The sequence below is a fragment of the Hoplias malabaricus genome, chromosome 8, assembly GCF_029633855.1.
Source record: "Hoplias malabaricus isolate fHopMal1 chromosome 8, fHopMal1.hap1, whole genome shotgun sequence".
Lineage (NCBI taxonomy): Eukaryota > Metazoa > Chordata > Actinopteri > Characiformes > Erythrinidae > Hoplias > Hoplias malabaricus.
The window spans coordinates 32,762,802-32,786,296 of NC_089807.1; the positions used below are offsets into that span (position 1 = coordinate 32,762,802).

At 39.1% G+C, this 23,495-nt stretch overlaps 2 protein-coding genes across 3 annotated transcripts in view; one reads left to right on the forward strand and one right to left on the reverse strand.

Annotated features, from left to right (window-relative positions):
* The window catches only part of LOC136705422 (serine/threonine-protein kinase 32C-like), a 165,236-nt gene extending 154,835 nt beyond the window's left edge, over positions 1-10,401 (reverse strand). For both annotated transcript variants that reach the window (XM_066678984.1, XM_066678983.1), the window contains exon 1: positions 10,101-10,401. In XM_066678984.1, coding sequence (XP_066535081.1) covers positions 10,101-10,199 — 99 coding nt within the window. In that variant the 5' untranslated portion in view covers positions 10,200-10,401. The remainder of the gene's footprint in view (positions 1-10,100) is intronic.
* Positions 10,402-12,345: 1,944 nt separating this feature from the next.
* Positions 12,346-22,826, forward strand: LOC136706087 (leucine-rich repeat-containing protein 27-like). Its single transcript, XM_066680012.1, has 10 exons — positions 12,346-12,750; positions 13,581-13,711; positions 13,845-13,903; positions 16,089-16,262; positions 16,988-17,225; positions 17,644-17,778; positions 19,856-19,958; positions 21,185-21,276; positions 21,931-22,045; positions 22,610-22,826. The coding sequence occupies exons 1-10, from the start codon at positions 12,541-12,543 to the stop codon at positions 22,703-22,705; spliced, it is 1,353 nt and encodes a 450-aa protein (XP_066536109.1). The 5' UTR covers positions 12,346-12,540; the 3' UTR covers positions 22,706-22,826.
* Positions 22,827-23,495: the final 669 nt, after the last annotated feature.

The following is a 23,495-nucleotide window of genomic DNA, read 5'->3' on the forward strand; positions in this document are numbered from 1 at the left end:
ACTCTAGAAAAACTCACAAAAAAATCAAATTCACATATGATGCCACCAGCAGGAGATGATTTGTGTCAGATGTGTTCTCACAGCTGAAAATGTTGTGTGTGCTTTAGGCATGGGACAGTGCATGTTAAGTACATGAAGGAGACGCATTCAGATGCTGTTCAAGGGGGCTAGCAGGATTAAAGTCTGTGTAATGTCCGGGGTAAATGTTACAGACATTTGAGTTCACACATAACTCCGGGTAAAGTCTAGAAAAGCTCTGGGGTGCATGTGTGACTTAAGATAACAGAGTTGGGCAATAAGTGTTCTTCTCTAAGTTTGGAGAGCTGTCCAGTGATAAGCTGTTAGCAGCAGTTTAAAAATTTGTGGCTTTTTGGCTTTTCAATTAGGCAAATATGGTATCTAAGACCTGGAACCGGAACAATTTTTAGTATCTAGATAAAGATAAAGAATCCACTGAGAAATGGATGATGCAACAAGGAATGAAAACCTCTACTGATCTGTCTGAACTGATGCATGGATAAGTTGTGTTCAGTACCAAAAACAATAACAATGAACAATACTTAATGTAGTGTAGGTACCAGCCAGTGAAAAACCGCAAAATTAGTGAATAGAAATGTCAAAGAATATAGTAGAGAAAAATTTGTTTATATAAATAAATCATGAACATGCATGTGGCTTGATAAATCACACGCAGAGATTAGCACAATGCCTGACTATCCAGCATCGTCCACCTACCTCATGTGTTATTCACAGGTAAAAAAAAAAAAGGAAAAACACAACACGCAATAGCTACACTGAAAATCACTCAGGGTTGTCCCCTGGCTTAATCCAGCCTCTTGTTTGTTTGAAATCTTTCTCACTCTGTCCTTCTTTTCTCCGTCTGTGTGTCTCTTCAGGTGTGAGCCTCAATGGCAGGGTGATAACAGACATGTAATCCATCCAATCATTTTTTTGGTCCGAATGAAACAATTGGACAAATGTCTTACAGTTATGTGACTTAAATAGAAAAAAAAAATTACATATATATATATATATATATATATATATATATATATATATATATATATAATTTGTGTCATCAGACCATTTAATGTACTGACTGCTATCTATTTGTAGTATTTCAGGATATATTACAAATCAAATCTGTTTTTTTTTTTTAAATACCTACTCCGGTTTTAATAAACATGGTAAACTGGCAGTATTTATACTGAAATACTGACTACTGAATTCCCTTCAAAAAGGTTGTTCAAAACACAGGGAATGTGATGAAGCAGTAGTCACACACCATAATCCAACTAGCTGAATGCATTCATTGAAAAGAATTTGAATCAACACTCTAACTAATTCATTTCAGTGATGCATGAAAAATGTATCCATTAAAAAGCTTCAGCAGCATGTGCCACATATTTCCCTCCCCCATTTAATGCATGCAGTGCAGTTTGCAAGTAATTGACATGAAGCAATGAATATGAAGTTATTTTTCAGCTTCAATTAGACTATATGTATGGTCATAAAATGTATGCATATGTGCACTTTAGCCCTCCTTTCAGATTTTTTTAAATATCAGCAGGCAAACCTGAGGGTCTAGACAGAGCCTTACTGGTTTATGGCTCTGTATTTGAAAATCTCTGCACAATCCATTTTAACTAGTCACATTTATCCCCGCCCTTTTGCTGGTAACCAATTATGTTTGCTCTGCCTCGAAGGGAGTGGACTACACATATGGGCTAAAAGTTACCAAACCCAGTTCCAAGTGAGAGCTGATTGTGTTTAAAGCCCTCTAGCACTGGTGCAATTTTCAGAAAGGTGGAGAATGATCCAGTACCACTGGGATGAGCTGGAGAAATATTTGTGAGCCACAACTAATAATCCAATGTCCATACCTGACCTCAGTATGGCTGTTGTGGCTGAAGCTGTAACTCTATTTTAGTAAATTAGTGTGAATTATTAATACCTTTATTAATACCACTGATTTAAGAATAGATGGATTCTGGCCATACTTCTGGCCACTTCTGATACTTCTGGCCATATGATTTTGATTCACCTCATGTAGCATGCTATAAATATATTATGGAGTGTACTAAAGCTTCTAGTATACACTTTCTTACAGTACAGAGACGCCGTGGAGCCATTAAGAGATTTGTCCAGTGAAGGTGGTCATCTACAACTAAAAAATAAGGTCCCTGACACAACTGCTGTTGTCTAGCTTCATTAAGAACAAAAAGTAGTCATTTTCTAAAGCTCTCATGCTATGGGCAAATGCACTGGCTCAGAATGAAGTACAGTAATTTGTGAGTCTGACTCCTTGCCAAAGCAGCCTATATGGTGGTAGGTGGATTGGCTATTCACTCCCTATCCAGGATGTGTTACTGCCCTGTGTCTAAAGGATTCTGGCCCACCATGACCCTGAACTGGATAAAGCACTTAGAGAAAATCAGTGAATCAGTGTTTTCAGAATATTAAGGTTACACTTTTTTGAAACATTCCATTTTAAGTGAATAGAATGAATTATTATTAATTAATTATCAAACTTATTGACCTGCTGAAGATTTCATTGGCTCAGAAATTTAATCTGACCAGAAATAAATGATTCCATACAAAAAAGGTGCACACACAAACAAATATCCAAGGACTGGTTTTATCACACAACTGGTTTAATAAATGTAATATCAAATAATGAATATTGATTATATATTAACATAATTAATTGGACTGCAGTGACACATGAGGGAGGAGGAAGATTAATATATGAGGGAATTTCTCTATGATAACTACCCTTAATTCTAAAAGGACTATAATTTATCCCAGCAAAGCATTTAGCACCAATCTCCTGAGCTATGAAAGAATTTAACCAGTGACCTTACATGTCTTTTGAGCGGCGTGGAGACAATGTCAACAGAAGATTTCAAAGACACTGGGCTTTCTGAAGCTTCTCGCAGACACTGGCCTTGTAGCACTGCAGCAGTTACCATTCCTCTTAGTCAGAGGATCATTGGCCATTGGGCTTTTGGTCAGAGACACAGCCTTTTCCATCGCTGATCTATTTACTTGGGAGAGCCACGTCCTTGCATGGCTCTCCTGGGTCTTTGCTCAGAGGCACCTCCTCAAGAAGGTGATCATTCTGAGGGTGCATGTGGCCTTCTCCATCACAATCCTGAAGCTCTTGCCCCAACGCTTTGAGGGTTCAGAGGCCGGAGGTCTCTTTCATGTTCTGGATGTGGCGTCGAGCTTTGCTGGATTGAACTATAGCTTTCTAAATTTTCTAATAGAAATAAAAATAAATCTTTGGCTGCAATTTTCTATTGCCTTGAGGCAATGGCTCTAAACTTAATTGAAGTAGATTCTCCTCTACCACTTCATTTATGCTGTGCTGAACTTCCAATATGTGAGTCCAAGTTTTCCAAGGGAAACTTGTCTTGGTCCTATTTTCCCATTTCTGTTCTCTTGCTTTTCTGTCCTGTTTTTCTCTTCTCTGTTTTTCTCTTGACTGCCTGAAACTTCATGAGTGAAAAACTGACTGAAAAACTGCGCCACGGGTTTTTAAACCAGGTTTAAGGAACTCCGCCTTGAAGGCCTGATTGGTCATCAGGGATTGAGGAAAGTAAATCTCTTAATTTTGATTGGATGTTCTTTTAGACTAGCTCCATGGAGACATCACATATAATTTATGACATTTGACAAGACAAAGGAACAACAGAATTAATCCTTGACTATTTCTGTTAACTGAGTATCCAAGATTTCTGAATCATTCTTTTGCAATTATTATCAAACAATATTACTAATGAAATCTTTTTACATATGAGTCTCTCACGTTTTGTTTCAGGATAGCCTAGAGTGAGTTGATTACATCTGAGAGAGAGATTTATTAAGATGTAATATAAAAGATTATATGTTAACACAAATTAATATTATTCAGACAAACCCATGCTTTACATAATTCTTAACCAAATAACACACAAAATAGTATGTTAAGATCCTGGTGGTTCCTGAATAAAAGTTCATACAAAAGGTAATTTTAAACACGTTAATAAATCCATTTTTGATTGTCTAACTGCCTCTGCATCATGAAATGCAACCTAAAACTCAGTTATGCAAGGAGAAAGCAATATGTCAACTTTATGAAGCCAATTCATTGTAATCTTGCTTGTCTCAATTGATAGGAACGGCAATAGAAATGTGTGCTGTGGTCAGATGAGTCTACATTTTAGCTTGTTTTTCAGGAAAATATTTGACTTATTCCCTGTGCCAAAGAAAAATGTGACCACCCAGATTGTTATAAGTGAAAGGGGAAAAAACTAACCTCTGTCAAGGTCTGCATCAGTGCCCATGGCATGGGTAACTTATTTTTGTGCAATGTGGAGGCCTATATTAGGAGAGACCTAATCAGCCATCAAGGTGATTACTTTTCTTAGCATGTCTGTGGTTGTCTCAGTAAGACAATACAAGGCCTAATTCTCCACATGATACAACAGTACACCTTCTTGAACACAGAATGTGTAAGTTTGACTGGCCTCCCTGTATAACAGATCTGTGTCCTATGGCTCATCAAGATAAGAATCAGCATGTGTTAAACACAGGGTGCTGAGCAGCTCAAGTCATGTATAAAGCGAAAATGTAGGTGGATTGTAGGGCTGTGCCATATCATATCGCTCCAATAATTTTTGGACCTCCCATGGTCCAAAACACACGTTTGTAGGTGGATTGGCTATCGTGTATTGTCTATAGGTGTAAGTGAATGTGTGAGTGCGTGCCGCACTGTGAAGGACTGGGGCCACTTCCAGGGTGTGTTCCCGCCTTGCAGCCAGTGATTCCTGGTAGGCTCCGGACTCAAAACGACCCTTAACTGTATAAGAGGTTACACATAATAAATTAATGAATATGAATGAATGAATTATGAATTAAATACATTTTCCCATTTTTATTGCATTCAATGCATTAAGCTGTAAAAATGTCATTATGAATGGTCTAATAGAAATACCCCAAAATTACTGGGGGTAAAATATTTTTACATTGACATTCATTGAGAGTTAAGAAGGTTTTTTCCTGTAAAGTTACTATTTTTTAACTGGACAGCGACAATATATAATAAATATGAATTCACTCTTTTTGACAGTTTATTTTTCATTTGAATGATGTTGGTTTGCATAATGTATTTTTCAGTCTGAGAGCAGTGTGTGCTCAACAGAGGCTGACAGAAAGAGAGCAGCACAGCATGGACTTGAGAGGAGAGGGCTAAACAACCCACTGAGAAAGATAGCACTCTCTCTCTCACACACACACACACTCTCCTTCCCTTCTGTGAATGTGTGTGTGAAAAATGATCTAACAAGGGGATGAAGTGAGACAAAGACTCTAATTCAGAAATTTAATTAAGTCTTAAAGTTAATATGGAGGGGAGAGAGAGAGAGAGACCAATTCATAAGGATGTAGTACAATGTTTTTGACACTTCCTTGAGTGTCAAAATGATAATATACAAAATGATAATATATAGTTGATTTTGGAACAAAATCACACCTTTAGAGAAAATGTTCCTACGTTTATATAGGTAAAAATGGCATGTTTGTTTTTCTGAATTTTGTTTGTTTTTTCATTGTAAAATATTAACAAAATTTAAAGAGCAGCTTTTATTTTTAATTATTCATTTTTGTATAAATATGTCAAGAGAAAAATTTAAATGTAGATACAAGGTTTTGTCCCAGCAGCGAGAATATGCTATTGAGCCTGTGAGATGACTTTAATATTCACAGTCTTATTTAAGAAATATTAGGTCTTGTCACTTATAGCCTACATTGTGGGAAAATATTCTCTCTCTCTCTCTCTCTCTCTCTCTCTCTCTCTCTCTCTCTCTCACCCTCCCTTACCCTGAACCTAAATGTGTCATTACAAGAGAAATTGCCCACTCTCTGAAAAATGTTCAGCTGACTATATAATACTGAAATTTATGCTGCCATATGCTGGATGTTTCTCACACACCTCTATTTGGGACACTATCCATGCCATGTGGACTCAGCAAAGACGCTTCGCAAAAGATGACAGCTGCACCCAGAAGGTGGAAAGACAGAGAGAAAGAATGCAATGAAATTGATAGTAGGACTAAAGGACATTTAAAACAACTACTTGTGGGTTCTCACCTAACCCATTCTACTATCTTATCCTCCAAATGACCACATACTGAGAGGCTAGATATATGAGTCAAGATTCGCAGGACACCCTTTTATTTAAGAAACGAAAGGGAGAATCATATATCTGAATACCCCAACGTGTAATGTGTGAGGGGTCCTCTTTTTTAGGCTATGTCCGGAACATGGCCGCCATCTTTAAAGCTGTTATATTGGATCAATGAGGTGGTCATGTAGCATGGCAGAAAGACCAGAATTGTCACAGAAATTGATTGCCACAATCAGATGTGCAATATCTCTTGTGGCTCAACAGTTATCATCACAGAAATTTCTAAATTTTGTTGATCATTACAGGCTTGACCAGATCCTAATTGATCAATGCTACCTGACAATGCTACAGGAAACAGTGTTCCTATTCATTCTGACTGAAGAAGGCGCTGAGCATTTAGGGTCTGGTGGCACCTGTAACAGACAAAAATGGAAGTACATGTTCCTTTAGAGAGCAACAGTAACAGGGGGCAGCCATGGCCTTATGGGTAGAGGAGTTTGGGAGCAGAATGTCACTGGTTCCATCCCCATGACCGGCAGAAAAATTAGGGCTGGTGGGTGTGAAGGAACAGCACTGTTCTCTTCCCTCAATGACTGAGGTGCCCTTGAGCACTAAACCTCAACTGCTCCCTGGGCATTTTATATATAAAATGGTTCTTGTTGTAAACCACTCAAATACTTTATGAATGCTAAGCTTAAAATATGATGTAATGGTTTATATAGTCCTGTAAACATCCTTATCCTCAGCCAAAGCTAAAGTGGCAGATAAGACCCCCATAAAATTTAAATTGAACACATATATGCGTGATGCAAGTACAGAGAACATTTAATAAGTGCCAATGTAAACAAGGGAAAACAGTTCCAGGGTACAAACAGTGTTCCACCACCATATGAACTAAGGAAACGTTGAAAGAAGTTCTTCAGGGCATACTCCAAGATCAAGTCTGTCCACATGAGACCAACTCATTAAGCGTGCTGAATACTTGCTAGGTTAGCACAAACTGCAGAGCAGCCCTCGGGCCCTAAAGACTGTTTTGAGGACCCCTGTCTCTTAGCAAAGACAAAAGCAGCACTAAACAAAAAGCTAACATAAACTCCCAATGTTCCTCATAACCTTATAGTGTCAGTCATCAAAAGATAGCAAGCCACTGCAGATGGGCTGTCCTTCTGCAGAGCAAAGGCGAGGTCATCAAATGTTTATGATTCAGCAAATTGTCCATAATGATTCTGTGAAAGATTCCATCTGTAAACAAGCGATAACAACCTCACTGGCATTAGAAACCATGGCCTAAAGGTTCTCTCAGTCCAAATCAAACAATCTGTGAAATTATCCATTTCACAGCCCCATACTACATCACCCTGTGGTGGAGGCCTATGTTTCCAAGAACTGTTTTATTATAGTACAATGCCGGACATATGCCTTCTACAAAAGGCCAAAAACACATGCTCTTATTAAACCTGGCAACTTATCTTTCTGCACAGGCAGCACTAATCTAATGACCAAAGCCCACACATGCACTTTAGCCATCAAAGCTGGGATATATCCACCACTAAAACGATACAGCATTCTGTTTTGTCTACTTTCATGTATGGAAAATGAAGAGTAATCACTTTTCTGCTTGTACAACATCAAAGAATGCCAAAGAAGGGCGTAATGTGGCAGGGGTGAAATCAGTTTTAGCCTTGCATCAGAGCAGGCTATAACCCACCCGTTATGCAATTTTCACTGCATACTGCTGCAGTCAGAACCTCGTGGATTAGTCTGTGAGCATCAAGTCAGGTCTTTCTATCCAACTTTCAGGACCAGTACAGAGTTTTAGCATTTTGCTGTTTGCAGCACTCTATGGGACTTGGTCATAACACGGACATTAACCAAAGTAATTCTGAGGGCGTAAAAAAAGAAAAACATTGTTTTGTATTTGATATTAGTAGCTGTGACCGGGCTTCATTAGGGTAGTGAGGAGTGCAGAAATCAGTGGCTAGAAACAGCAGTTTTATTTATCCAACTTTAAGAATGTTGATCTTCAAGAGGCTTATTCAGACTGAGTTCATTAATCTGACAAAACACATGTACACAAAGGAGCAAAATGTCACTGAGACTTCAGGATTTGTCTTGGCTCAAATAGTCCACTCAACTCTATCTACAGTTTCATGTTTCTTTTTATATGAGGACAGAGTTTCTCGCTTCAAAAACTCATAACTGTAAGTACACGATGATCCTTCCTGATGTACACAGGCACATACATTTTTAAATAACAGGAAAGAGTATTAAGCTCAGGGTCCACACTGTAGCTAAATGGGTCATTACAGTTTTTTCTCTCCATGATTTTTCTGTCTGGATGTTTCTCCACTTGCAGTCATATGATCCAAAATCTAAAGCGATCTGACCTCATTTTCAAGGTTTTGGAGACAAAATATGAATTTTAACTCTGGATGCATGGATACTGCACATTGCAAGTGACACGGCTCAGCAGGACAGCTAGGCTTAAACACACAAGGAGTCCATCCTCTAGCTCAAATATGCTCTTCCAGCTTCATCAATCTTCATGTTCCTAAAGTGCTGTTGCTTCTGTGGCTTTACCTAATCCCTCTTAATGAAATAATTAGCTGCTAGATCATTTGCCTGCTATGCTTCTAGTTCCATTATATATGCTTACAAAATAACTGCCATTTAATTCTAAGAATGTATTTACTTCATAAGAAATTTTGCAGGTATGCAGAGACTGAGAGCGAGGCTGTATGTGTCCACTCATGATTAATAAAAGGAGTGTGAATCAAACCTTTGTTTGTTCTAATGACTATATATGAGACAGTTAAGAGTAAGATGGCTAAGCGGTAATACCATGACATACACATGTCTGTATGAAGCCCTGCTGATGACAACCCTGCTGTATATATGTTTACTTAATAAATAATAACTTGCTACAGATGTATGGTAATTAAAGTAAGGCACAGGAAGAGGATTCTTAAGTTGTGGCCTACAAAACTTAAAAAAACATTGGGTAAGATTTGGTATTTTAGCTCGTGGGCTCCCCCTACTGTTGCAGAGCATAATTTGCTTTTATATCACTATCCTGAAATTAAAGGGGAGGGGGGTGGTAACCTACCCTCCTCCGGAAGTTACACAGTGCTGTTTCTGCAGTGCTGCGCCTGGGCTTGTAATGATAAAGGCTCTTTTCTCCCTATTGCAGGTCAGTGAATCATCATAATGATTTTGAAGCTGTAATTTTAAGGCAAAATATGACCTACAGTTCATTTAGCTGTTAAAATAGGCTATTTAGACTGAGTGTGTGATGCCATGTGATGAACTGGCATTCTGTCAAGAGTCTAGTCCTGCCTTGCACACCGTGTTTCTTGGTAAGCTCATTGAGGTTCAGCAATTGCAGAACATGAATGAATGACTGAATGAATGCATTTGATTGTTCCATAATCTTACTAAGTGGTGGCCACACATGAAGCTCCCTATTGTTTAGTTATATCATGGCCACAAGTTAAATGACTTGTTCCTAGAACATACAAATCCTTTAGGCTCTAGTTTGTACCGCTACCTTAATATGATTTGGACACACCTATTTTCCTCTTTTCCATCTTAATAAGGGATGCTTTGTGAAATGAGAAAATAAGTTCAGACTAATATCACTGCAGTGGGAGAGCTGGGAACATATTAGCTTTATGAGAAACAACAATAATGCAATAACAATGCAGCATAAAGAGCTAACTAGGCAAATCTGCAGACTTGAGATTTGCAAACAAACGGGTGACACTCTCCCTTTAGGGAAACTATGCTGAACTGAATTTAACACGAAGTGAATCCCACGGCCACGCGCTGTTCTTAGGAACTTCAAGAGTTCACGCGCAGTGTAAAGCAGCCAGGGTGCATGTGTACAGTAAGCTGCGTGTGGTCTGTTTGATGGAGTTCAGGCTCCACTCACCGTCCTCTTTCTCGTCGAAGACCGGTCTCTTGGAGGAGCTGTTGGCGCCCATCCTCTTCTTCCACTTGCTCCAGTGAAACATTGATGCTCAGATGGCATTCCTCGCCTCGTGCGCTACTCGCTGTGCTTTGATGCCGCTACGCTCCGAGCGCAAGCATGTCGAGAATCACACGCCCTCTCCCGAGCTTTGACTACTTACTGTCCGAGCGGTTAAAAACACACGGGAAGGACTGCGGGAAGAAAGAGGATGGGCTGAACGGGAACAAATTGCACTGGGCGGTGCGTTGGGCGTCTCTCTCTCTCTCTCTCTCGCTCGCTCTCTCTCTCTCTCTCTCTCTCTCTCTCTCTCTCTCTCTAGAGCTCGTGCTTAGCTCGCGCCGTGTGATGCGCGTAGTCTCTCTCTCTCTCTCTCTCTCTCTCACCCCCTGCTGCTGGTGATGAGACTTTAACCTACTTCATCTTCCTCGTGCACCGCCGCGAGTCCACTCTAAGAACAGCATGACTGCATCATAATAAGTCTGGTACACTTTTACAAATACTACTCATTCTGGTTTCATCTGCTGCAAACTACCGAAAACAACAATAAATTATAGCTAGCAAAACATAATATATCTATATTACATATATAAAATAGTACATACAATGTATACTATTTATATCTCTTGCTAAGTTAATTTTATACAGTAAACTTAAGGAATGTAACTACACTATATTACCAACATTATTCACTTTTCTGCTTTTGCACACATATGAATTTGAGTGATCCCGTTCTTAATCCATAGGGTTTAATTTCATGTCAGCTCACACTTTGCAGATATTACAGCTTCAAATCTTCTGAGAAGACCTACGCTGTGTGTTATTTTGGGTTTCTGCCATTTTGTAGTATTGTCTAAAAGCATAGTTGACCATTTTTAGTGCCATCAAACAATCCCACAATGCACTGCAAAGAGCAGTGTACAACCCATGTACATTAACAGATATCAGATTACCCATAATCCACTGCATTGTTTGGAAAAAAGCCCATATGAAGTAGTGTCCAAAATCATTCACTACCCTCCTAAATTCTGTTCCCTATAATAGTGAACTATATAGTGAATAATATAGGGAATAGTGAATAGAGATTCACTAGATAGTGAAAAGAATTTCAGACACATTCTTCCAGATTTGCATTTGTGTCAGAAACTGATGTTGGACGAGAAGGTCTTGGCACAATGCAGTCAGACAAGTAGCGCTACCGTTCTCCTGGCTACCACCAAACCCAAACTCATCCATCGGAATGCCAGATGGACAAGCGTAATTTGATAGTCCAAAATGTATACTGCTCTAGAGTCCAGTGGCGGCATGCTTTACGCAACTGCATCTGACACTTTTCATTGCGCTTGGTGATGTAAGGCTTGGATGCAGCTGCTCAGCCATGGAAACCCATTTCATGAAGCTCTCTATGCACTGCTCTTGAACTAATCTCAAACCCACATGAATTTTAGAGGTCTGTAGAGATTGACTATATGTGCACTATGCGCCTCAGCATTCGCTGACCCTGCTGTCATTGTTCATGGCCTACCACTTTGAGGCTGAGTTGCAGTCGTTCCCAATTATTTCCACTTTGCTATAATACCACTGTCAATTGACTGTGGAATATTTAGTAATGAGGAAATTTCACGAGTGGACTTCACGAGTGGACCGTTGAAAGCGGGGGCATTTTATTTTTTTATCACGGTTCAACTATTCTAAAAGTAAGCTAGTATATATATATATTTGAATTATATAATTCTATCCCACTTATAATTTTAATAGATTATAAATGAAGGCTGTTAATATATGTACTATTTACTCTAAGCTATTCCACCACAAATAAAATGTATGTATAAGGCAAAAAGGCATAAGTATACTTTTCATAATTGTATCCCTATCACATGATTGAGATAAATAGACTGTATACCTGCATAATCCAACCATTGATATATCACTGATAAGTACATAAAAAGTACATTGAATGTATAGTTTTAGTTTAAATACGTAGCCTATACTAATAGCACATTTGAATAAAAGTTTTTTTTTTGTGAAGGATATATATTTCTCCAAAGTCACTTCGTATGATAAAGGTGAATATTTTATCAATTCGTGCTCGCTTTTCTCGTCAGCAACCTCAATAAACTTGCCTCTCAGTCCTTTTTGGGTGCAGATGCGCGCCATAGTTTTTGTTTCGGTTTCCTTGAAGTCTCACCATGGCAACCGTTCACAACTCTGCACCAGAAGCGTGAGAACGTTATGATTTGTAAGATATTAAGTTAAATCAAGACTTAATTTCAGCTTCGAATGTCGAATATAAAACTAGAAAAAATGCACACTGTATAAAGATAGGAATACATTCTGAAAACTTTAAGTTTGCTCCTCGACGCTGCACGGTCCTAATGACACGGACAGCACTGTGAAAGCAGCCATGAGAGGTCTGGAAGAATACATGACTGACCTCCACCTGAGTCTCGACTGCGGCGACAGCGCGGAGAAATCACCCGGCGCAAAGTCTCCGAGTCAACAAGGGGAAACTTCACATCTGCCCAGGGAATATGTCACATCCCACAGCCTTTATCTGAACAGGCAGAGCCTGAAGGACATACCAGAATACGTTTTAAAATGCACTGAACTCAAGGTAGGGCTTTGAAAAGGCTGTATGTCTGAATTAAATGAGAGTCACAGGAGTACGCGTATTAATTCGATACTCATGTTTCCACAGCTAGGTTTGTTGGTGTCTGCTTTGATTCTGAAAACATGGCCCCATGTAATTCGTCCCCTTCTTTGCTGCATTGACAGCTTCTACTCGTCTAAAAGCTTTAGCTACATGAGACCTTGTAACAGTTCTGCGAAGATTTGATGGAATTAAAGGTCAGGTGATAATGAAAGATAGTTAGTTCTAAATGCTCAAGAGAATGCAATTCTACTGTTACCAAGAGCAATGCTATGTGACTGTGTACCAAGATAATGTTTGGCATTGAACAGGAAACCTTAATGGAGATACATAATTAATGCAAAAACAAAAACAAAAATAAAACACACACAATTCTTTAATTTGTGGAAATGGAGCTTCAACTAACCCACAAACAACATATTCAAATGTTTTTTTAACCTAATAAAACAGGTATCTAAGGGGATCACAGGCCATTGGTTCTGCTACAGAACTGCTCATTTAAATATGGTGAAAATGTTAACTGAGAAAAAAAGAGAACGAATCAGAAAAGTCAATGCACTGGTGTTTCCGGTCCTCCTCACTGCTGGGGTCTAGCATTTGGAGTAAACAAAAGCTCATTGTGGATTTAAAGGAACAGGCACTGAACCTTAGGTTCTGTAGAGGGCCATTTAGACAGGGTAAGAAATGTTGTCTGATCTTTGTTCCATTTTGATCTAAAGTAAGTCCCGACATTTTATTAAGACCGCAGATATCTGTGTATGTGTTGCTTTGCCATGATACTAAATCTTTTTCAGAATTTATATCTGGAAGGCAACAAGATGCCTAGCCTTCCTGAAAATATGTTCAGCTGCTTGCCAAATTTAATTTGGCTGGACCTGAGAAATAACCAGCTCACCGGTCTTCCTGCTGATATTGGCCAACACAGGTATGATATATCCTCCCAGTTTTGTAGCATTCACACATAATTTAATAATAATTAGAGAGACACTGAATGTCATTTCACTTTTTTTTCTAACATGTTAGTCATAATGAATCACATCTTTACTTTGTTCTTTTAGATGCTTGAAAACCTTGTTGTTGGAGGGTAACCCTATTACGGAACTTCCAGTAGAGCTGGGTATGTGCTAGGGACACATAATACTATTCTGCTTTAAAATGTACGCATAAATAGTGTATAAAACTCTGTTCTTTTGTCTCCTGGGTTAATTTTTTATATATATTCATGTAATTCATGTACAGTACTGTGCAGAAGTCCTAGGCACCTAAGATAATTATATATATATTTAAATCTTTGAGGGTGGCACGGTGGCGCAGCAGGTAGCGTCGCAGTCACAGAGCCCCACCTGGAGGTTGTGGGTTTGATTCCCGCTCCGGGTGACTGTCTGTGAGGAGTTGGTGTGTTCTCCCTGTGTGCTCCGGTTTCCTCCCACAGTCCAAAAACACACATTGGTAGGTGGATTAGCAACTCAAAAGTGTCCGTAGGTGTGAGTGAGTGTGCGTTGCCCTGTGAAGGACTGGCGCCCCCTCCAGGCTGTGTTCCTGCCTTGCACCCAATGATTCCAGGCAGGCTCTGGACCCACTGTGACCCTGAACTGGATAAGAGGTTACAGATAATGAATGAATGAATGAAATAATACGGACTGCCACAAGGAGAGTTTTGGAAAAAGTTTAAACCAACACATTCACACACAGAATATCACACTTACTGGAATAATGTTTTATTCTAATGTTGGGTGTTATTTGTTGTTTGTTTGTTTTTAGCAAATAAACCCTTGCTCAGATAAATAGCTTTTTAAATCTCATAATCTTTGGTGCCTAAAACTTTTGCACAGTACTGTTTATATTCTGTAACCGGATATCTAGTTCAGGGTCGCGGTGGGTATGGAGCCTACCAGGAATACACCCTGGAGAGGGCGCCAGTCCTTTGCAGGGCGACACACACTCACTCCTATGGACATTTTTTGAGTCGCCAATCCACCTACCAACGTGTGTTACTGAACCATGGGAGGAAACCGGAGCACCCAGTGGAAACCCATGCAAACCCACAACCCCAGCCCCAGGACCCTGGAGCTGTGTGACAGCGACACTACCTGCTGGCCAGCATATAATGCAAACAACTACTTTCATTCATTCATTATCTGTAACTGCTTATCCCATTCAGGGTCGCGGTGGGTCCAGAGCCTACCTGGAATCCTTGGGCGCAAGCAGGAATACACCCTGGAGGGGGTGCCAGTCCTTCACAGGGCAACACACACACTCACACATTCACCCCTACGGACACATTTAAGTCACCAATCCACCTACCAACGTGTGTTTTTAGACTGTGGGAGGAAATCGGAGCACCCAGAGGAAACCCACGCCGACACAGGAAGAACATACCAACTCCTCACAGACAGTCACCCGGAGCAGGAATCAAACCCACCACCTCCAGGTCCCTGGAGCTGTGTGACTGCGACACTACCTGCTGCTCCACCGTGCTGCCCTCTCACTTTCTTGCCGCCCCAAACAACTACTTGGCTGAATAATGATATAATTTTAAAATAATTTATTGGTCTGTAGAAATATAAAAAAGAAAAAAAATAGGCTTTAGGTATATATAAGTGTCAAGTTCATAGAATATTAAATTTACAGAATTTTGAAACATTACACTATAAGAACGGAAAATATAAAAAAGCAGCATCCACTGAAGGCTTTAGGGTGTGATCCCATTTCGTCCCTTGCTCCTAAATCATAGCCCTACCTCTGGAGGCACACTCCAATCAATTAGTGTACTTAGTTTCCAAATGATAAAAACATGTAATTAAAAGTAAATATCATGTATTACAGTGGTAAGCATGCCTCTGATCACTGGGTCAGTCCCAATTGAGTAAGAGGCCGGGAGTAAACGGATGGTGTAACTGTCTGTTGGCTGATGGACATATGTAAATCATTGCTGTTCTACTCCAGGGCGCCAAACTGTCCAATGTAGTTGCATTTGTGGCAGTTCAAAAAGGGGCGGTGGCTGGTTTTGTATGTCTCAGGAGAAGCAAATGTTTACCTTCCCAGGTTTGGGGCATTTTGTGTGACTGGTGGAGTCCTAGCTAGCCATCAGCTGGAACTGTCTACAACTATTGATTAGGGAGAAAAAATAGTGAGGGTGAAAGATGGCATTCTCACCTTGTACAGGAACATACCTCCTGATTCAGGACTTCTCCCTGAGTAAGGTATTGGCGAACCACTTTGAATAGTTTTGAAACTTGTAAGATGAATATCATTTGTGTAAAATTCAGCTTTGTCTGTTTTTTTCCTGTGTTTTCCTGCAGGTACTGTGATCACACTAAGAGCCCTAAGTCTGAGGAGATGTCCTGTCTCCTTTCCACCACAGGATGTCCTGCAGCAGGGCCTTGCTCATATCCTGCAGTTCCTACGGCAGAGAGCCATTGCTCAGTGGCCCCTGAGTGTGCACAGAACCCTGCCAGTGAACCAGCCAAGTGAAGGTGTATAGCTCCGTACCTGTGTGTGTATATAAGTGTGTGTGCACGTGTTTGTGTTTAAATGTGTGTGTTGTCCGTTACCATCTGTGGCTTTGCATAAAAAGGACGGCCTGCCTCAAAAATAGCTCCTTGCCCTGGTTCTGCTTCAGTGGTGTGACTTCTGTTCCCTTGGAGACGGCGCGTGTGGCTCTGCTTTGGAGCAGCACAACCCTGAAATATTTTTAGCTGAATGAAAATGATCGATAACCCCTGCCACTCCCCCTCCACCCCTCTTCAGGATGATGTTATCTGATGGTAATCAGGTTTGCAGGTGTTGAATACATCAGTAAACTAATTATATGTTACAGAGGAGAGAACCTGGGGTCACAGTTTGTTTCCAAATCCTAAGAGAAATCCAAGGAAATTGCTGTTCAAGCTGGATAGAAAATTATTGATTTACTGCTGTGCAGATTCTTGACAAGCTCAGTGGGCAGGCATTAAGCTGCTATCTCTTTCATAGTGAATTACTGTATGTCACGCCGCTTTCTAATTCAATTGATACATCTAGAGGTAATAAAAAATTTAAATTTACAATACATCGCCTTCCACCTTAAGCTTTAGCTGTGGCCAGAAATGTTGGGCTGGGACCAGGCATAGCTATCTGGTGACCTGAGAGGTTACATCATGCCAGTGTCCACTCTTTGTCTGCATACATTTGCATATTAAGTTTCATTTCTTCTCTTTTCCAGATTTGGACATGCCCGCTGTGGACAGGCTACCGTTGGCAGAGGTGCTCAGTTCCAGTACAGACCTGGAGGAAGAGGTAGATGACAGCGAGCTTCAGCACTTCGAAGAGCTCCGGCAGAGAATGATCCAGATGGAGAGGGCAGATTTAGGCTACATTTCATCTACAATTCAGTCAACACACCGCCTCAGAACAACAGGGGGCGACAGATCTCCTAAAATTCATCCCATGTCAACCAAAAGGTAATTGAAATGAACTGAAAAGTAATCCAGCAGACAGGAGGCCTATTGTGGGCTATAATGAGCTATATTTAACATTTTACAGAACAACAAATGTATATACATTCCACACAGTCGATGCTGTGTATGCTTAGGGTTGTTTTGCATCAAACAAATTAAAACATGTTTATGAGATATGATACATAATCATATATGGTTAATTATTTAAGAAGTATCTTAGTAACATGCTAACATAATTAGAATTGACTGGAGGTCAGTGGCCACCAGTTTGTTGTTTAATTCTAATATTTTCTATTTACCTTACATTTTTCCAAACTGTCACTTGTGCTTCAGATTCACTGAATGAGAATAATTCACTGAATAGCAATATTCAATTCAGTAAAGTGAAGTTACAAAATATTATATACTGATTATATTATAGGACACAAGAGGTGCAAGGTTTATTCCCAGAGTTGCCTTCATCTAATTTTCAGCATAGGAAGAGATCCAAGGAGAGGAGATTAACAGCCATGAAGAATCCGAAGGAAAAACAAGCCTTGCTTGAACAAAGAAGGAAGTATGTTTGGAGATTTTGCTTCTTTATAACAGAAAGCTTCTATGTGATATATAAGGACTATAAGGAAGTTTTCTTAGCTTTGTTAAGAACATTCAGAACAACACAATAAAACCTAAGCAGAACTGAGTACTTTTCCTCAGCGGCATGACTGACAAATGAGAGCTGAGTGCAGTATATTAGGGCATTTACCTCAAGCCCTTGATGCATATTCAGACAAAGCTTTTGGCTAATAATACAGACGCAGGGAGGGATTTGATCTTACAGATGAATCTGATGATACAGCTTCAAACAGAATGGTTGTATAATGTCAAATGTGAAGAGGTACAAGCAAGGGAAGGAGCATATGATACAGGTACTGGTGATCAAATTAGAATATAATGAAAAAGTTAATTTATTTCGGTAATTTCGTTCAAAAAGTGAAATATGTGTATTATGCTCATTCATTACACATAGACACATAGATATATTTCAAGTGGTTATTTCATTTTGATTATTATAACTGACAAAACCACAAATTCAGTATCTCAGAAAGCTAGAATATTATTTAAGACCAATACAAAAAAGGGGATTTTTAGAAATGCTGGCCAACTGAAATGTACAAACATGAAAAGTATGAGCATGTACAGCACGCAATACTTAGTTGGGGCTACTTTTGCCTGAATCACTGCAGCAATGCGGTGTGGCATGCAGTCAATCAGTCTGTGTCACTGCTCAGGTGTTATGAGCGCCCAGGTTGCTCTGATAATGGCCTTCAGCTCCTCTGCATTTTGGGTCTGGCATATTGCATCTTCCTTTTCACAATACCCCATAGATTTCCTATGGGGTTAAGGTCAGGCTAGTTTGCTGGCCAATTAAGCACAGGGATACCATGGTCCTTAAACCAGGTACTGGTAGCTTTGGCATTGTGTGCAGGTGCCAAGTCCTGTTGGAAAATGAAATCTGCATCTCCTAAAAGTTGGTCAGCAACAGGAAGCATGAAGTGCTCTAAAACTCCCTGGTAGATGGCTGCATTGACCTTGGACCACAGTGGATCAACACCAGCAGATGACATGGCACCCCAAATCATCACTGACTGTGGAAACTTTACACTGGACTTCAAGCAACGTGGATTCATCTCCTCCTGTCTCTTTCCACAGGAAATGCAAAATGTACTTTCATCAGAGAACATAACTTTGGACCACTCAGCAGCAATCCAGTACTTTTTGGAAGCAAGATGCTTCTGACGCCGTCTCTTGTACAAGAGTGGCTTGACACAAGGAATGCGACAGCTGAAACCCATGTCTTGCATACGTCTGTGTGTGGTGGTTCTTGAAGCACTGACTCCAGCTGCAGTCCAGTCTTTGTGAGTCTCCCCCACATTTTTGAATGGGTTTTGTTTCACAATCCTCTCCAGCGTGTGGTTATCCCTATTGCTTGTACACTTTTTTTCTACCACATCTTTTCCTTCCCTTCACCTCTCTATTAATGTGCTTGGACACAGCTCTGTGAACAGCCAGCCTCTTTAGCAATGACATTTAGTGTCTTGCCCTGCTTGTGTAAGGTGTCAATGGTCATCTTTTGGACAACTGTCAAGTCAGCAGTCTTCCCCATGATTGTGTAGCCTACAGAACTAGACTGAGAGACCATTTAAAAGACATTTGTATGTGTTTTGAGTTAATTAGCTGATTAGAGTGTGGCACCAGGTGTCTTCAATACTGAACCTTTTCACAATATTCTCATTTTCTGAGATACTGAATTTGAGGTTTTCATTAGTTGTCAGTTATAATCATCAAATTACAAGAAATAAACACTTGAAATATACCAGCCTGTGTGTTATGAATGAGTATAATATACAAGTTTCACTTTTTGAATGGAATTACTGAAATATATCTACTTTTTCATGATATTCTAATTTTATGACTAGCACCTGTATTTTGCTTCTTGTTATGTAAAGAAATACTAGACTGACTTATAACTTAAAAACTGCATTGAAATACTCAAACAAATTATAGCATAAATACTATTTTAATGTGAATATACATACATGTGTAAATAGCTATACCATGCTTCTCAATTCTATGAACTGTGTGCATGTCAGAGATGAGGAAGTGCTGCTGGAGTGGAGAAATCAGGCCAGGATCATGCAAGAGAGGAAGATACTGGAACAGAAGCAGGACACAAGACAGTGGCAAAGAGAAGAGGTAAAGTCACATTGTGCTTTCTAGCCAAAAGTTTAAAAACTTGACATTCATCTATATAACTCTATAATCTATATAATTTTAGACAAGAGCAGGCTTGATCCAAGTACATCAGATGGGAAATGACACCTCCAAATTTAAGATCAACTGTATATTGAAAAACTATTTGTCACTTTATATAATAATTAATAAATAATCACAATTTCAATGTCATGGTGTTACCTTCCATCAATGTTTTCAATATACCCAGCAATCTTTGCCCAAATATGCATCATATTTGCCCCTTTTCATAAAATAAAAGAGGGGAACAAATGCAGTGCACTTTTTTTTTTCAGTCAAACTGTGAGGCTCTGAGAAAAATTATGTTACAGCGCTCGTCCTTCAAGCTCAGACTCTCATGACCTCAGACAGACATAGGTCTAGCTATCAATGGCTCTTTCTTCCAAAGAAGTCCCTGTCTGCCTGGTGGTGAATGGAATGAATTTAAAAGAGCAATAAACTTATTTCCTTAAATCTCTGAAATTAGGAACAGTGTTGTTCATTTTCAGGGAGAGATTCTGGACCTTTGTTGAAAGGTATTTGGCTGAGAGCACACTGAAAAAAGTTATACCTTATGTTTTTTTTTTGTTGGTTTTTCCATGAAATTCTCAATAAGGCAAAAATTTTCATGCGATCCCTTGCCACACTAAGTCTCATTAATAAAACTTGAGCTACAATGTACAGTGAGATTTTGGGTGTTTTCTAGGCCACCACCATTTCCAGTTTTGTTTTATTTTTATAATTACCAGGCCTGTTTATTCTAAATGATGTCAAGGACAAATCACATACTGTTTATATGCTTGCCATCTATGCCACGGTAGTATAATTGAACAATTGCAGTGGAGTTTGTGTAATGTTCTGGTCAAATATCTAAGCATCAACAGTGACTTCTGCATGAACACAATTTTACCTCTGTAAGCTTATATCATAATATCTGTTAGGTGTCTGTGCATACTGAAGTGTCTGCTGTCATGGGGGTTGTTTACATTGCCAATCACCATGTGGCCTAAAACACCCACACATTATTTGTAATCAAACTGGCAGAGTATTTTCAGCCAAATTAGACAGAAAAATTGTTACAGTTTCTCAATGGATGATTTCAGTTGTGGGTCATATACTAAGCTTAGGTCTTGTAGTACATTAAAGAGTATAGTGATTATATTCTTTTCTGTCTCCAACTGTTGGTCTAGAATTCCATGTCAGTGTCTCAAAATGAAGCCCTGAATACCCTACAGAGGTCAAGAATGTCACCTATGGCTCATAAAGAAACAGAAAATACCAGGTCTGCAATTATTATATAATTAATTCATTCATTCACTTTCTGTAACTGCTTAATCTTGTTTAGGGTCATGTGTCCAGAAGCTACTAAGAATCACTGGGTGCAAAGCAGGTACACACCCTGGACAAGGCGCCCTCATTGACACTCACAGTCAATAACACATACATATCTGTGGCCAATTTTGAATAGCCACTCAACCTACCGACATGTGTTTTTAACTCTGGGAGTAAACCCACGCAGACACAGGGAGAACACAACACTCACAGACAGTGATCTAAGGCAGGGTTTGAAGCCACAATCACCAGACCCTGGAGCCTTGTGACAGGGCTACTAACTGTTGCGCCATGCTGCTCACAACTACTGTACGTGCCTTTTTAATTAGATAGATGTAGGAAAAAAGGTTTATCCTGACCACTAGTGGTAAGACATAAGAATTACAGATATTATTGTATTGATTAATTAATTTATCAGATTGGTTCCTTTAAACTTTGTTTGTTTAGAGCTTAATTGAAATTTAAATGAATGGAAATGAAACTGTTTAAGGAATGAATGCATTCATTCCCTATATTAGTGGACATGAAGTAGAATTGAACCTGGCAATCTAAATATTTGTCAGTAAAATGTGTGTACAACTTTACTGTATTGTAATGTCCTAAGAGTGGCACGTGATCGAGAGCTGGAACAACGCATCCGAAATCATGTTCAGATGATTCAAGAGAGACGAAGAAGACCCAGAGGACCCCCTGAGGCCGAGGCTCAGGAGACAGAGAAGGTGAGACCCTACGCTGAAATACACTGTTCTATGAGCTGTCTGGTTGATTCAGATGCATGCAGTGAGGTAAAGAGAGAAAGAAACACATCACAAACCGAATGTAAAAGGCCAGTGGTTCTCTATTCTGGTTTTAGAGTACTGCTGCCCTCCATGACAACTGCAGTAGATGTTTTGGAATCAGAAAAATTCTAAATGTTCTTTGTTACTATAGGGGCAATTAGTTGCAAAATGTACTTAGATTCTATTGAAAATAAAAGTGTTTAGTATTTGCAAATGACTTATAAAAAAGTTAAATTGCAATTCGCTCACATATTTCACATTGTAATGGCTTATAGAAACTGTTGCCAATCCTATATCAGACTGAAGAAAAGAATGTCCAAAATGGTCTTAATTCATTCTACTCCATCAGAAATTATTATTTTCGTATTTCTACTTTAATTCTGAAAAAGTGCATTACTGCTGTCATTAAAGAAATAGTAAATATAATATGTAGTATGTACTTTTGTTCTGTCAGATAATGTGTATCTGAAATATTTCTCCTTATATGTTTGTAATTTAAAACAGTTGCAGCTAGAGTTTGCAAAAAGGAGACAGGAGAGAGATCTGGAGTATCGATTCACAGCCTTCACTGGGGAGACATTTGTATTTTATGATAAATAAATAAGCCCAGCTAACACAAAGCAATCTGATAAAGTGGTATTTTGTTTCCAGATTCAATGTGGAATTTGAAATTGTTTGCCTACTATTGTCTATGACCATTCAATGTTCATAAAATGTCCTGTTTTACCACAGTGTGGCGCGTTTTCCATTATAATCCTGGCTTCTTTCAAATCCAGTCAATAAAACATGCTTTAAGAGGCAGCCATTTTAAGAATAAGGCCTACATATATTGTTCTAAAAAACAGCATAGCATTTTCTTATGTGCATAAAGGTGTTTTTAACACTCGTAAGAAAATAAATGTTTAGAAGACATTCATGTTTCGTGTATTACATAAATATTTTTGTCTGTGTTTACAACGATGGTTGCAAGTCAGTTGACACTTGACACTGAACAGAAGCATATCAACCCAGATTAAATTGTATTGTGTGCTTTTTAGGTTAATGTGTTAGTCACTGCCAGGTGCCTGGATGTAGACAGAGAGCTACAGATTAACAGATTGTTCAAGTAGCAGTTTTATTTACATCATTAATTCATGCTAAAATCTATTGAATGTCTTCTTTTTAAAAATGTTCTTTAGGAACATACAGAAGATAATGTGGAGTGGGATTCAAAGACTTGAAAAAGACTTGACAAAAAACTGAATGTTCACAGGAATATAGAGTATTACAGTTAAAAATCCTTTTCTGTTGTACAATGGCCACAAAATCGAGCGGTGCTACAGTAAACGGGTATTTTCTCAAATAAGAGTTCTATGGATTGACACTTTGTTACAATGTACTATTTATAATA